General features: G+C 52.4%; 2 protein-coding genes across 5 annotated transcripts; one reads left to right on the top strand and one right to left on the bottom strand.

The window, feature by feature from the left end:
- The first annotated feature begins 3,329 nt into the window (after positions 1 to 3,329).
- On the top strand, positions 3,330 to 9,631 carry Igfals (insulin like growth factor binding protein acid labile subunit). The gene is made up of 3 exons (XM_029557733.1): positions 3,330 to 3,748; positions 4,706 to 4,872; positions 6,095 to 9,631. The coding sequence occupies exons 2-3, from the start codon at positions 4,854 to 4,856 to the stop codon at positions 7,888 to 7,890; spliced, it is 1,815 nt and encodes a 604-aa protein (XP_029413593.1). The 5' UTR covers positions 3,330 to 3,748; positions 4,706 to 4,853; the 3' UTR covers positions 7,891 to 9,631.
- On the bottom strand, positions 8,961 to 12,908 carry Nubp2 (nucleotide binding protein 2). Of its 4 annotated transcripts, none has more exons than XM_008856209.2 (7): positions 12,816 to 12,908; positions 12,165 to 12,283; positions 11,865 to 12,063; positions 10,647 to 10,729; positions 10,388 to 10,498; positions 10,110 to 10,179; positions 8,961 to 9,629 (listed from the first exon to the last, which is right to left on the bottom strand). In XM_008856209.2, the coding sequence occupies exons 1-7, from the start codon at positions 12,829 to 12,831 to the stop codon at positions 9,484 to 9,486; spliced, it is 744 nt and encodes a 247-aa protein (XP_008854431.1). In that variant the 5' UTR covers positions 12,832 to 12,908; the 3' UTR covers positions 8,961 to 9,483. The 4 variants fall into 4 exon arrangements, with proteins under 4 accessions (XP_008854431.1, XP_008854435.1, XP_008854430.1 ...); XM_008856208.2 differs by having other exon boundaries at positions 8,962 to 9,629; positions 10,647 to 10,801; XM_008856213.2 differs by lacking the exon at positions 10,110 to 10,179 and having other exon boundaries at positions 10,647 to 10,801.
- Positions 12,909 to 12,967: the final 59 nt, after the last annotated feature.

The following is a 12,967-nucleotide window of genomic DNA, read 5'->3' as shown; positions in this document are numbered from 1 at the left end:
GAGAAATCTGCGGTGCTGGGTTCGATTCCCAGCACCCAGATGGCGGCTCGAACCGTCCATAACTCCAGTTCCAGGGGAATCCGAAGCCCCCTTCAGACCTTTGTGGTGCACTCACATACATGCAGGCAATACATTCATACACATAAAATATTAAAATATTTTTTAAATGAAATTTGCATTAAAAAGACAACAGAAACCAAAAAGCTACAGACTGGGAAAAATGACCAATCTTATATCTGATGATTTGTGATGATAATCTTGAATCCATAATAAAGTCTTGGAACACAATTATAAGAACACGACTCAGGAGCTGGAGAGATGGCTCAGCAGTTAAGAATACTTGCTGCTCCTGTGGAAAACTGGAGTTCTATTCCCAGAACCCATATGGTGGCTAACAACTGTGTCTAACTCAAGTTTCAGGGGCTCCACCGCCCTCTTCTAGCCTCTGTGGGCACCATTCACAATGTAGGTACACATACATATGAGCAAAATGCTCATACACCATAAAATCAAAATAAATCATAAAAAAAGAACACAGCCCAATTAAAAGTCTTTACACCTTTCCACAAGGGAGAATACCAGGATGGAAACAATCCAAGTATCTCAGTGAGTGAACCAAAATACGTGTTCTGTGAATAGTGTTACTTGGCAACAAAGATCAAAGCACTGATATGGTGATGTACCACATTGTAGAGAACCTCACAATGAATGGTTCACTGTGGACTACACAGAGAAGAGGATACACCAACAGTACTGGGTGCAGCTGCATAAGTCCACATACATGGTGACTGAAACCACTGACTTGTCCAGAAGTTAGCTTTAGGTCTGGAAGTTATATGTCCATAAAGCTATTTCAAAAGGAAGGATATTAAGGCCACAGGCTGGTTTATACTGTTATCCCAACAGTTAAAGAGAAATACAGAAAATGTAAGAGCAGTGTGTGGTGACTATGTCTACAGTCCCAGCATTTGAAAGGCAGAGTCAGTGGTTGGGGTGTCGCACGCCTTTAATCCCAGCACTCCGGAGGCAGAGGCAGGCGGATCTCTGTGAGTTCAAGGCCAGCCTGGTCTTCATAGTTCCAGGACAGCTGGGGCTACAGGGAAACCCTGTCTCAAAAAAGACCGAAAAAAAAAAAGCAGAGTCAGGAGATTTCTGTTAAAGGCCAACCGGGGCTAGAGTACCTGTTTCCAAAACAAAACAAAGCTGAGCAGAGACAGTGTACTTGTGATCCCAGCACCTGGAGGTGAAGGTGAAGGAAAGAAGATCAGGAGTTCAAGGCCAGCATGAGACCCTGTTTCAAAAGAAAAATGGATAAAACTCCAAAAAGTCAAGAAAAAAAAGAATAGTATAAAAACATTTTGGGAAATCGGGCTGGAGAGATGGCTTAGCAGTTAAGAACACTGACTGCTCTTGCAGAGGACCCATGTTTGAGTCCCAACACCCACATGGTGGCTAACCAGGGGATCTGATGCCGCCTTCTGACCTCCACAGACATTGCATGACATAGGTGCACTTACATGCAGGCATACACTACATATATATATATATAAAAAACACTTTCCATATATACATATTCTTAATATACACACTATATATTTCCATATATATGGAAACCTAAAAATGTTTATAACTACTGAGAAAAAGTATACATCTTTTTAAAAGGAAATCTTGTATGTTTGCGGGTTGCAAGACTCAATGTTGTGAAGGTATGAACCCTGGCAACACAGCCCAGAATGTAGCACATCTGGATGTGTTTTAGAAACCTGATGGCTCCCTCAGAATTTATGAAAATGCAGTGAACAGAGCCACACTGCCTTTGAAGGCGGTAGGAGGACCCTGCCACCCAAATGTTTGAATTGCCTGCAAAGCCCACAAAACTGGCTGCTGCACAGGAGACACATAATGGAAGGTCCTGGCGTGTGAACTAAGGAGGAGCAGTGATGGCTGTCTGTGGAGCTGAGGCAGTCATTTTCCAGGCAGCTACTCTCACACATAGCCAGTGATACATGTGATAGCCCATGGTAACAGGGAAGATTATAAAACAGCTACTATGAGGTACCTCAGAAGAACATGAGTTCAAGTCTAAGTGGAAACAGGCCTCAAAACTAGTGTCTGATCAACTACATAATTGTTTTAAGGATCAACTGGGCGTGGTGGTGCACATCTGTAATCACAGCACTTCAGAGGCTGAGGCAGGAGGATCACTGTGAATTTAAGGCCAGCCTACACCATGTAGTAAGACCCTCTCTCAAAAATCTAAGGATCTGGAGAGATGACTCAGAGATGGCTGTTCTTGCAGAGGACCTGGGTTCAGTTCCCATCACTCACATGCTGGCTAACACTCATCCTTAACTCCAGTTCCAGGGGATCCTAGTCCTCTTCTGGCCTCTGCTGGTATTGCGCTGGTGTTCTTACATGAAGGCAAAACACATATAAAAATAAATTAAAAAAACAACAAACCATAAAAAGCACAGGCCTGTAATCCCAGGATTTAGGAGGTGGAGGCAGCAGAATCAGGAGTTCCAAGGTCAGCTTGAGCTACATGAGACCCTGTCTCACAAACAGAAAATGCTGGGTGTGGTGGTGTACACCTTTAATTCCAGCATTCAGGAGACAGATGGGGATTTCTGTGAGTTTCAGGTCAGCCTGGTCTTCACAGTATCAGGCCAGCTAGGGCTACACAATGAGATCCTGTCCCCCTCCCCCTAAAAAACCCAAAGAGTAAAAAAAACTGTGGCGGGGGGGGAGTGTATAGGGGTGCTAAAGTACTTGCCTTGCATATACACGGCCCTGGGGTTCCATCCTAGTACCATGAGAATGAGAAGCCTAGCCATAGTGCAAGAGAAGAACACTTGTGACACTCCTGACAGGACTTGCATCTGGAATGAAAAAAAAAATCTCATACTGATAGACAACCTGACAGAAATTGACAAGAGGTTAAAATGTGCTAAAACAGGTAGTGCTGTCTCACCAGGGGTCAAGAAAAAAATGGAGCAACATATAAAGACAGAAGTTTTAGGGAAGACATGCACTGTCCGGTGGCCCCTTGAGTCCTGCCCCCACAGAAACACACATGTGCCTCACAGGCCTCACAGTTGTGGTCCACAGCACCACTGGCAAACAGCCCTGGAGGGAATGGTGAGTGTCCAGCCAGAACAGATGCACCAGGATGCCTGCATCTCACTTGGATGTCTGAGGAAGTAGACCCAGCATGCTCAGGGATAGGCATCAGCCCGAGGAAAGACACCAGGGGGTAAAGCTGGACAGAACGGTTGGGCTGTTGAAGGGGGGGATGGGGCATGGTGGGGGGCTCCATGTGCTTCTGTGTGGCCACAGGGTTCAGAACGTTGATGTGGTTCTAACCAAGCTGTTGAAAGCCTTGTAGGGCGTCCAAACCACATGAAACTGGACTTGGGATAGACAGGAAGTGATCCAGACCCAAAGTGAAACAGCAGGGACACTGACCCCTTTCCCAGTCTACCTGGAGACTCACTCCTACCTGGCCCCTGTTCTCAACAGAGGCTGAGGCTGGCCACTGGCCCCGAAGCCCTGCTGAAGCCGCACTTTTGCTGTGTAAACTGCTCTGTGGCTCTGGGCGGGGCCTTTCTCCTTGCCGATCTATAATTTCTCAGAAGAGAGGTTGAGGATTGTCCTGGAAAATGTCCTGGAGACGAGGTAGCATGGTGGAAGTTACTGTCCTACTGCCCAATCCAGACCAGACTTGTCTACTACTCCTGCCTGCTCAGAGGTAGGTCTCGATGTCTTCCAACCCCTCAAGAAGCTGTCCCTCCTCAGACCCAGCACTGCCTTTCCTGGCCCCTCCTGTGTACATTCCCACCATCCCAGGCAGGGCAAAGGGACAGCTCAAAGCAGGGTTTGCTGAGCTGTGGAGTCAGCCAGGCTGCCCTGGAGGAGGAAGCTGAGATGTGGCTCTGGCAGGTAAATGGAGCCAGGGTCAGCATGAGGGCCCAATAAGCAGGTTTCTCCCCTCACCTCACCCAGGGTGTTTGCACACAGGGGAGTAATGGGTAGACAGGCCATGAGGAGGGCAGCCGGTGGAGGCTGACTGGCCGTTGGCCAATAGGGCTTGGGTGCCCCACTGTCTTCCTGCCAGCCTTTCCTAGGAGAATAGTGCTGGGGAAAGCAAACATGAAGTGGCTGGTGGCCCTGCCAGGTGTTCCTAGAAGAGGCCTGGGGGACGGGCAGCGACCATGGCCAGACATCAGCTGACCTTGAGGCCATAGGAGAGCTGAAGCTGGGCCCTGGACAAAGCCCTGGGCCTGAGAAACACAAATGGTGGGACCCACTGAGGCTGTTAGGAAACCCCAGTGCTGGACAGACAGGAGGGGCCTTGGGAAACAGGGCAGCAACTGCTTAACCCTGACACAGCCACCTGCTCAGTCTGGGGGTCAGTTGGGGGATCCCCAGGAACCCAGGAGCTACCCAGTGGTACTCCCACCTTGGCTGAACCTACTAGGAGACCAGGTCCCCCAAACCTTCCTTGCCAACCAGATCCTAACGTTACTTGGGCAGGGGTGGAGAGGAAGAGGGTAGCTCTACAAGTTCCACCCCCAAACCTAACCACAGGGGGCACAGGGTACAGCAGCCTTCAGAGTCCCACTACATTCTACTCAGGTTCTGAGGGCAGCTTTGGGGCAGACAAAGCCCCGCCCCCTACGCCCTTCCTTGCACTGTTTGCACTCAGGGGACTTGCTGACGACACTGGCCACCCAGCACAAGAGGGTTAACGGAGCTGGAGTGTGGGGCAGGGCCAGCCTACGGCAGTGGGGCAGCAGCACAGCACTGCAACAGCCCTTGCTCATTGCCTGCTTGTAGCCCGCTCTGCACAAGGCATGATGGCCCTGAGGACAGGTGAGGAGCCAGAGTCCCCTGCCATTTACTCTGAGGGTAGCCAGCCCACAACCCTGAGCTTACTGTGAGAAGCTGCAGCAGGCACTTGGGTGGTCAGGTGGGGACTCTGGGTTGGGTCTTGGATACAATTGAGCCTAGCACCAGGAGGTCTCTGTTCCTTTCTTCCTCCTTCCCTCGGTGGCGGCACAGGGAAGGGAGGGCCAAATGAAGGTAGGGTAGGCAGGAACAAGTGCCAACCCTTGGGTTCAACAAGGTACAGAAATGGAGATTAGTGCTCCCCACAACCCTACCTTGTGGTCTTACAGGGATGAAATGCCATCCATAGCCCACCCCACTCTCCTGGTTACTGTTCCCCTCAGGGGCCTCGTCCTGGATGAGTAGGAGTCAATGTCTTACTCCTTGCCCATTTCTGGCATACCATCCTGATACCTGGGGCATTCCCCCCAAATCTCACTCCAGAGCCACCACTACCCTGTCAATAGCAGAGGCACTACTTAGGCCTAGAATGGTACTGCCCAACCTGAGCTGGAGTGCTGAGCACAGAGGTGGATTTGGATTTGGAGTACTGTTTCTGGGGTGCTGGCCAGATCTCAGCCAGGTCCCTGAGGCTTGATGTCAAGTGAATAGTCTGGGTTCCCACTGTTCTGAGGCCTAGACCCTACTTTTTGGCCAGCAGAGGTTACAGCTCACATAAAATGGGGAGCAAGTAAGTTGTATGCTTTCATCTATGGGCCCAACTGGTAGAGGGTGTCCAGCTCACTGTCCAGTCAGAGGACCCAAAATGGATATACTGTTGGTGTCTATTCCAGAATATTCTGAGAACAGTCAGGTCTTGGCCAGCAGCTTGGTTCCGTTTCTTAGCCTGGCTGGGGTGTATGTCCCAGAGGACACAGACTGCCATAAGGCCTAGTAACCAGGGCTCAGGCTGCCTGCCTGTGCCATGGCCAGGGTAAAATGGAGAACTCAAACCCTCATTGCCCCTGCAGTGAGATGGGACCACTACTTGCTGGACCTATGGGTTGGGAAAGTGAAGTTTTTTCAGAACAGAGGACTTGGCTGTCTTGCCAGTGTCTGCTTGGTATCAAAGTGGGGGGGACCATGTTTTAGTACACAAATGACATCCTTTTCTTGCTATGATGTAGCCTGGAAAGTCCAGGGTTTGGCTTACATTATAGGGCCACAGGCTCCCGAGCGCCACCTTGCCAAGCCCCTCTCCCCACAGGAGGCCCAGCCCTGGTGGTACTTCTGGCTTCCTGGGTGGCACTGGGCCCTTGTGGCCTGCAGGGAACAAAGACCGGAGCAGCAGCAGATTCTGAGGGCCCCCCATGTCCAGTCATCTGTACCTGCAGTTATGATGATTACACGGATGAGCTCAGCGTCTTCTGTGGTGCGAGGAACCTCACACAGCTGCCTGATGGCATCCCAGTTGGCACCAGGGCCCTGTGGCTTGATGGCAACAACCTCTCCTTGATTCCCTCAGCGGCCTTCCAAAATCTGTCTAGCCTGGACTTCCTCAACTTGCAGGGCAGCTGGTTGAGCAGCTTGGAGCCAGAGGCGCTTCTGGGCCTAAAGAACCTATACCATTTGCATCTGGAGCGGAACCAACTCCGGAGCCTGGCACCCAGCTTGTTCACACACACCCCTGGCCTTGCCTCGCTCAGCCTGGGCAACAACCAGCTGGGCCGGCTGGAGGAGGGCCTGTTCCGGGGCCTCACCCACCTCTGGGACCTCAACCTGGGCTGGAACAGCCTGGTGGTACTGCCTGACACTGTATTCCAGGGCCTAGGCAACCTCCATGAGCTGGTGCTGGCTGGCAACAAGTTGGTCTACCTGCAGCCAGCACTCTTCTGTGGCTTGGGAGAGCTGCAGGAGCTGGATCTGAGCAGGAATGCACTACGCAGCATCAAAACCAATGTGTTTGTGCACTTGCCCCGGCTACAGAAGCTGTACCTGGACCGCAACCTTATCACAGCTGTGGCCCCTGGTGCCTTCCTCGGCATGAAGGCACTGCGTTGGCTGGACCTGTCCCACAACCGAGTGGCTGGCCTCCTGGAAGACACCTTCCCCGGTCTATTGGGCCTGCATGTCCTGCGCCTGGCACACAATGCCATTGCCAGCTTGCGGCCACGTACCTTCAAAGACCTACATTTCCTGGAGGAGCTGCAGCTTGGCCACAACCGTATCCGGCAGCTAGCTGAGAAGACATTTGAGGGCCTGGGGCAGCTGGAGGTGCTGACGCTCAATGATAACCAGATCCAGGAGGTCAAGGTGGGTGCCTTCTTTGGCCTCTTCAATGTGGCTGTCATGAACCTCTCTGGCAACTGCCTGCGAAGCCTCCCAGAACAGGTGTTCCAGGGCTTGGGCAAACTGCACAGCCTGCACCTGGAGCACAGCTGTCTGGGCCACATCCGCCTGCATACCTTTGCTGGCCTAACAGGGTTGCGCAGGCTCTTCCTCAGGGGCAACAGCATCTCTAGCATTGAGGAGCAGAGTCTGGCAGGATTCCCAGAGCTCCTAGAGCTCGATCTTACCACCAACCAGCTCACACATTTGCACCCCAGGCTTTTCCAGGGTCTTGGTCAGCTGGAGTACCTGCTCCTCTCCCACAACCGGCTGTCAGTGCTGTCTGCAGATGTCCTGGGCCCCCTGCAGAGGGCCTTTTGGCTGGACATCTCCCACAACTGCCTGGAGGCACTGCCTGAAGGCCTCTTCTCACCACTGGGACAGTTGCGCTACCTCAACCTCAAGAATAACTCCTTGCAGACCTTCTTGCCGCAGTCTAGCCTAGAACGCCTGTGGCTTGATGGCAACCCCTGGGACTGCCGTTGTCACCTGAAGGTACTAAGAGATTTTGCCCTGCAGAACCCCAGTATTGTTCCCCGCTTTGTTCAGACTGTCTGTGAGGGGGACGACTGCCAGCCCGTGTATACCTATAACAACATTACCTGTGCTGGCCCTGCCAACATCGCAGGCCTCGACCTGAGGGACATCCGTGAAGCCCATTTTGCACACTGCTAGATCAGCTATTGACCTAGTCTGGCCAGGCACTGCCCTGCAGTCAGTCAGGACAGGGCCTTACCACCAGAATAAGTTGGCTTCCACAGCCTGGGGGGAAAACAACTGGCCAGCTCTAGGGGACAGGTCCTGGACTGTTTACTTCCTGGATGCTAGGTAGTCCTGGCAGCTACTTGGCTTGAACTAAGAATGGGTGGGCATGGGCCAGGTGCCCAAGGGCCTGAGGAGAGCTCAGCAGCTCTCCTTGCTGGCAACAATTAAAAGCAAGCACTAAGCATAGATTTTGACTTTAAATGTACTTGGGGAGGGTGGTCTGTGGTCTCCCTGTCCTCTTTCCTTGCCCCTTCTATCCTTTCTTGGTTCTGCTCAAGCCCAGGCCTGTGTCTTGCTGGTGTTGGGAACATTTGTGACCCCCTATCCTGGCCCAGATCCTGCTATGTCCATACCTTCTTGGGCTTCTCTGAACCCTTTCCTCCAACCTAAAGAACAGTCTTTCAAAATGTTGGCATCTTGTCCCTCCCACTCAGGGCATCATATAGGGACCAGGCATGGTTTTCACAGGTGGTGTTCTGATCCCACATAGCCACTGCACAGGTATAGAGGTCATTACTCTCTTGGGCAACACTAGTGTGTGCTGGGGGCAGGAGCACAATCACAATTCACTCTGATGGGAACTGGTGGGAGCTGGGGACACTTGTCACTGCCTTCCCACCTGGCTGCAGGAACCATCCCCTGTAAGATCCCCAGGCCCTGAGTTGCCTCTGGAGACCTGAGCTTTGTCCTAGGAAGGAACACTCATCAGGCTTTCTTTCCTGATCTTCCAAAAGGGTCCCTCACCTTTGAACTTGCCTCCTCTGGCTTTAGGCTGCCTCAGGCCTTCAGCAGTGTGCCTAGCAGGGCCACGCATAGGTTTCTGGTAAAACAAAATACATCACCCAGCCCCAAGATAAGACACACATGCCCAGGGAGTCCTCAGGAGCCTGGATAAAGAATCTAATACTGGCTGATCTAGTTTTGGAAGGAAAAGCCACCTCACCATTGAGGACGGAAGTATCTGGATGCTGGACTCATCACAAAGCTGTGTGACACATTTAATGGCAGATTCCTGTAAAGTTACCAGATGTACCTGTGAACCATACAGTGCCTCACAAGATACTTGATGGCAGAGCACTCATAGGCTCTCAGGGTTCTGGGGACACAGGGTCACCCAGGATGCCAAAGTACTGGTGAGCTCATGCACAGTGTGGCTGTCAGGGCAGCCTGTCCATTTGGGGCACAGAGGTGACCAGGACTGGACAAAGCCCATGGGCTGGTGGTAAGGCTGCTAACTTAAGACACAAGGATCCAAATCATCCCCTTAGCCACATGCTGGCCTGGTGGAGCTGCTGTTGGCAAATTCTTCTTAAACACTACTAGAAAATGCTACTAGGGCCCACACAGGGAGATCTCTGCATAGAAGCAGCTACTAAGACCAGCCATTGCCCAGGCTAGCCACTCAGGTCCCAGGACCAGTCCAGTGGACCTCTGTTCCCCAAGTTCTCATAGGCTGTGACCAGAGCCCAGAGCAGCACCAGGACACAGTTGTGGGGCTGCCTGTCAGGAAAACAGAGCAGGTATCCCATTCAAAACTTTCTGGGCTATGGAGGTGAGTGCAGGGAATGCAGAACTCTTGGGGAACTCTTGCATGAAGTCACGGCCCTCCTCCAGGCTCCTGGTAAGCTCAGGGTCCAAGGGAACAGAGCCTGCAACAACAGAAGGAGTAAGGAAGGGACTGGTGAGATGGCTCAGTGGGTAAAGGTGCTTTCTGCCAAGCCTTGAACTTGAGTTCAATCTCTAGGACCCACATGGTAGAAGGAGAGAACTGACCCCTACAAGTTGTCCTCTGACTTCCACATGTACACGACAGTATGTGCTCACCCACACATCCTGCCTCTGAAATGAATAAAGAGGCCTGAAAGGTGACTGTGGAGTGTGAGGAGTGTCCATATACTGCCCCCGTCAGGAACTGAAGCTGTTGTCTTTTCAGCACCCAAGATTGGCCTCACATGATCTCTCACCCTGACAGATGTATTCTCAGAACTGCAGCTGGGTAGGGGGCAGCCCAGATAAGACTCAAAGGACCTACGTAGAGAGAGGTCCCCAACGCCATGGTCAGATCCACCTAGGACAGAAACCTGGTAAGGGGAAATTGGGGCTCCAGCTGGCTTGTTCTCCAGACTTACCTAAAAAGGGGACTCCAGCCAGCTGGGCCAGCTCCTCTCCACCGCCCCTGGAGAAGACATTGGTGCACTCCTAGGAGACATGGGCCATGAAGGTCTACTTTGCAGACCCACTCACCATGCTGAAGTCCAGGATCAGGGCAAAATCTATAGCAGGTCCAGGGGGAATGCCTAGGTAGTAATTGGTGGGCAGGGGACCTATTCTTCTAAGCCCCTACCAGCCTGACCTGTCTTGAATTCCCTCAGGTCCCATAACAGCCCACTCATCTTCCAAGACTCACAGCACAATGTGGGCAGACGAAGCCACTCATGTTCTCCACGACCCCTATTACTTGCAACCCAGTCTTCCTACAAAACGTCAGCTCCCGCCTCACATCCCCTACAGACACCGCCTGCAGGTCAGAGTCAGGAGGGGCCAGTTAGCCACAAATCAGCCAGGGTCAAGTACTGAGCAGGAAGGATGGCCCACCACAGCCCAGCCCAGCTAGGAAAGTGACATACACACATGAAGTGGAAGGGGATGAGGATGCTTGGTGGTACCTGTGGTGTGGTGATCACAAGGGCCCCCAGGGGCCTGTAGGGACGCAGGGCTTCCATAGTGGCCATGTGCTCATCAGAAGTCCCTGGGGGTGTGTCAACAACCAGAAAGTCGAGCTGCCCCCAGGCCACATCAGACACAAACTGTTTTATCAGTGCTGCAAAGAACCCAAAGACCAGTGGATCCTGAGAAAGGGTTGGGCATGGGGTGGCCCACCTAGCCTAGCCCCAGGCTCCAACAGCTGCTAGTGCGCAATTCCCAGGGAACTCTGGGACCACCTGCTACATGAGGCAGTGAGTATCCTACTGATGGTTTTCAAACAAGAGCTGGGAGGCAGGGCCTCTGGTCTCCACAAGTATTTCTTGCTTCCCAGCAGTTGTATCACCCCCCACCCCGCCAGTACCAAACTCTGTCTCTATATTCTACCCAACAGGGCTGTAGCCAGCTCCCACAAAGACTCTACGTGAGAATGGTACCTTGACCTTCCTGAAGGCCTCTGTACCTTCAAGCCCAGAGAAGGTGACCTGCCATGAGTACCTCATCAGTGGGTCCAGGAGCAGCTGGCCATCTACCCTGAGCATGCTTGTTTTTCCTAGGCAACCTCTCACTGCAGTCAGGGTAGTTTAATGCTACCTGCTACTCAATATCAGCACTCTGTCCCACACACACCACATGACCTCAGGTCCCTGTGTGGAGGCTGCAGTTCTCAGTAGACTGGTCCATTCCTAAGTGAGAGCTGGGGATGCTATGGGCAATGGTTTTACAAAAAAAAAAAAAAAAAAAAAAAAAGCCCCGCAAAAGCTTTTTTTTTTTGGCCTTATTTCAAAACCCCCAAAGCCTGACTCGCTCTAAAGGGGGGGGGGGGGTTGCTTGGGGGAAGGGTTTTTAAAAAAAAAAAAAAAAAAAAAAAAAAATGCCAGCAACAGCTTCTCTATCTTGGCCTTATGTCACAACCTCCAGAGCCTGACTCGACTGTAATGGAGTGTGTGTGCAACACCTCAGGAACACAGGAACGAGACTCTGCTGGGTGGGCATGAGTGGAAAGTTGGGGTGTTTCCATGGGACAGAGTCTCTAATACCAAGAGGCCAGGGTTGGCGTCTAACATTACCAAAAGTCAGCAGCCAAGAGAAGAGGAAGGGAAGCCTCAGTAAAGAAGTGCTGAAGAGTGGGCAGGGGCAGGGTAGGAAGCCACCAGCACCTGTCCCCTCCAGGTCCTTACCATTCTTTTTGGGACCTTTCCACACCACAGCCTCATCGGGGTTTTCTAGCAGGAAGCCCACAGACATGAGGGAGATGCTCTGCTCCTGATCCACAAAAACAGGCACCCAGCCCTGGTCACACTGGTGCACAGCCTTGCCCTGGGAACCGAGCATTCGTGGGATGCTGGGGCCACACAGGTCCACATCCAGGATCCCCACCTGTAAGGAAAGAGATGCTAAGGCACAGAGAGAAACTTGCCAGGCCTGCTGGTGTGGGGACAGTGGGGTGGCACCCATGTTAGCACTAGTCAAGGTCTCACCTTCTTGCCCTGGTGGCGCAAGGCCAGGGCCAGCTCTGTGGAGATGGTGCTTTTTCCAACCCCCCCCTTTCCAGAGAGAACAAGGATGATGTGTCGCACGCCGGCCAGGTTCCCGGGCTCTGGAGAGAAACAGGAGTTGGGGCATCCGGGAGGGCAACAATGGCAAAAGTCCTCAGACAGGTGTTCTACAAGCCTCAGACCTGTCCTGGCCTCACTTCTGAAGTGTGTGTGGGATCATTGGAGACACGTGGACTCGAGATTCAGTGTACGAATGCACCCGAGTGTGAGAAATCCACAAACTGCCGGTTAATTCCAACAGACACAGAAGAACAGGATCCTTATTAGTCACGTGGCGCCTGTGTACTAAGGCACTCTACACCCTAGAGTCTGGAGAGGAGGCCTTGGGCCTCTGGTTCTCCGGGAGGAGGAAGGCTGACGACCCAGAGCAGTCACAACCGCCTGCCTGAGCATCCGCGTCACCCAGCTGACTGACAGGAGCACGCTGCGGAGGGCTTCCCGAATCCCGAAGAGACAAGACAGCCACTGAATGACCTGGCTTCCCAAACCACTTCCTACGCACGTCACCAGGAAGACGCTGCACTCAGTCCGCCTACGACCCAACCTTCAAACTTCCACCACCTCCATACTCACCAGCCGCAGCCTCCATTCCTCCAGCCACCAGCTGCACTACGCAGCTTCCTTCCGCTTCCTCCCCCAAAATATCCCAGGAGCCTTTGAACTAACTAACTCGTTTTAATAGGCTTAGGCCCACGTCTCTCAGCCAATCAGGTCTCTCGAGAAGG

Source organism: Nannospalax galili, unplaced genomic scaffold (assembly GCF_000622305.1).
Source record: "Nannospalax galili isolate Female #2095 unplaced genomic scaffold, S.galili_v1.0 scaffold668, whole genome shotgun sequence".
NCBI classification, from domain to species: domain Eukaryota; kingdom Metazoa; phylum Chordata; class Mammalia; order Rodentia; family Spalacidae; genus Nannospalax; species Nannospalax galili.
The sequence above is the reverse complement of the archived record's forward strand: the minus strand, read 5'-3'. Positions and strand labels throughout refer to the sequence as shown.

Excerpts from the sequence above, each read along its gene's own strand:
- Nubp2 (XM_008856208.2), bottom strand. Across the intron at positions 12,064-12,164 it reads TGCGCCACCAGGGCAAGAAG|GTGGGGATCCTGGATGTGGA; the intron begins GTGAGACCTTGA and ends CTTTCCTTACAG. Across the intron at positions 10,499-10,646 it reads TTGTGATCACCACACCACAG|GCGGTGTCTGTAGGGGATGT; the intron begins GTACCACCAAGC and ends TCTGACCTGCAG.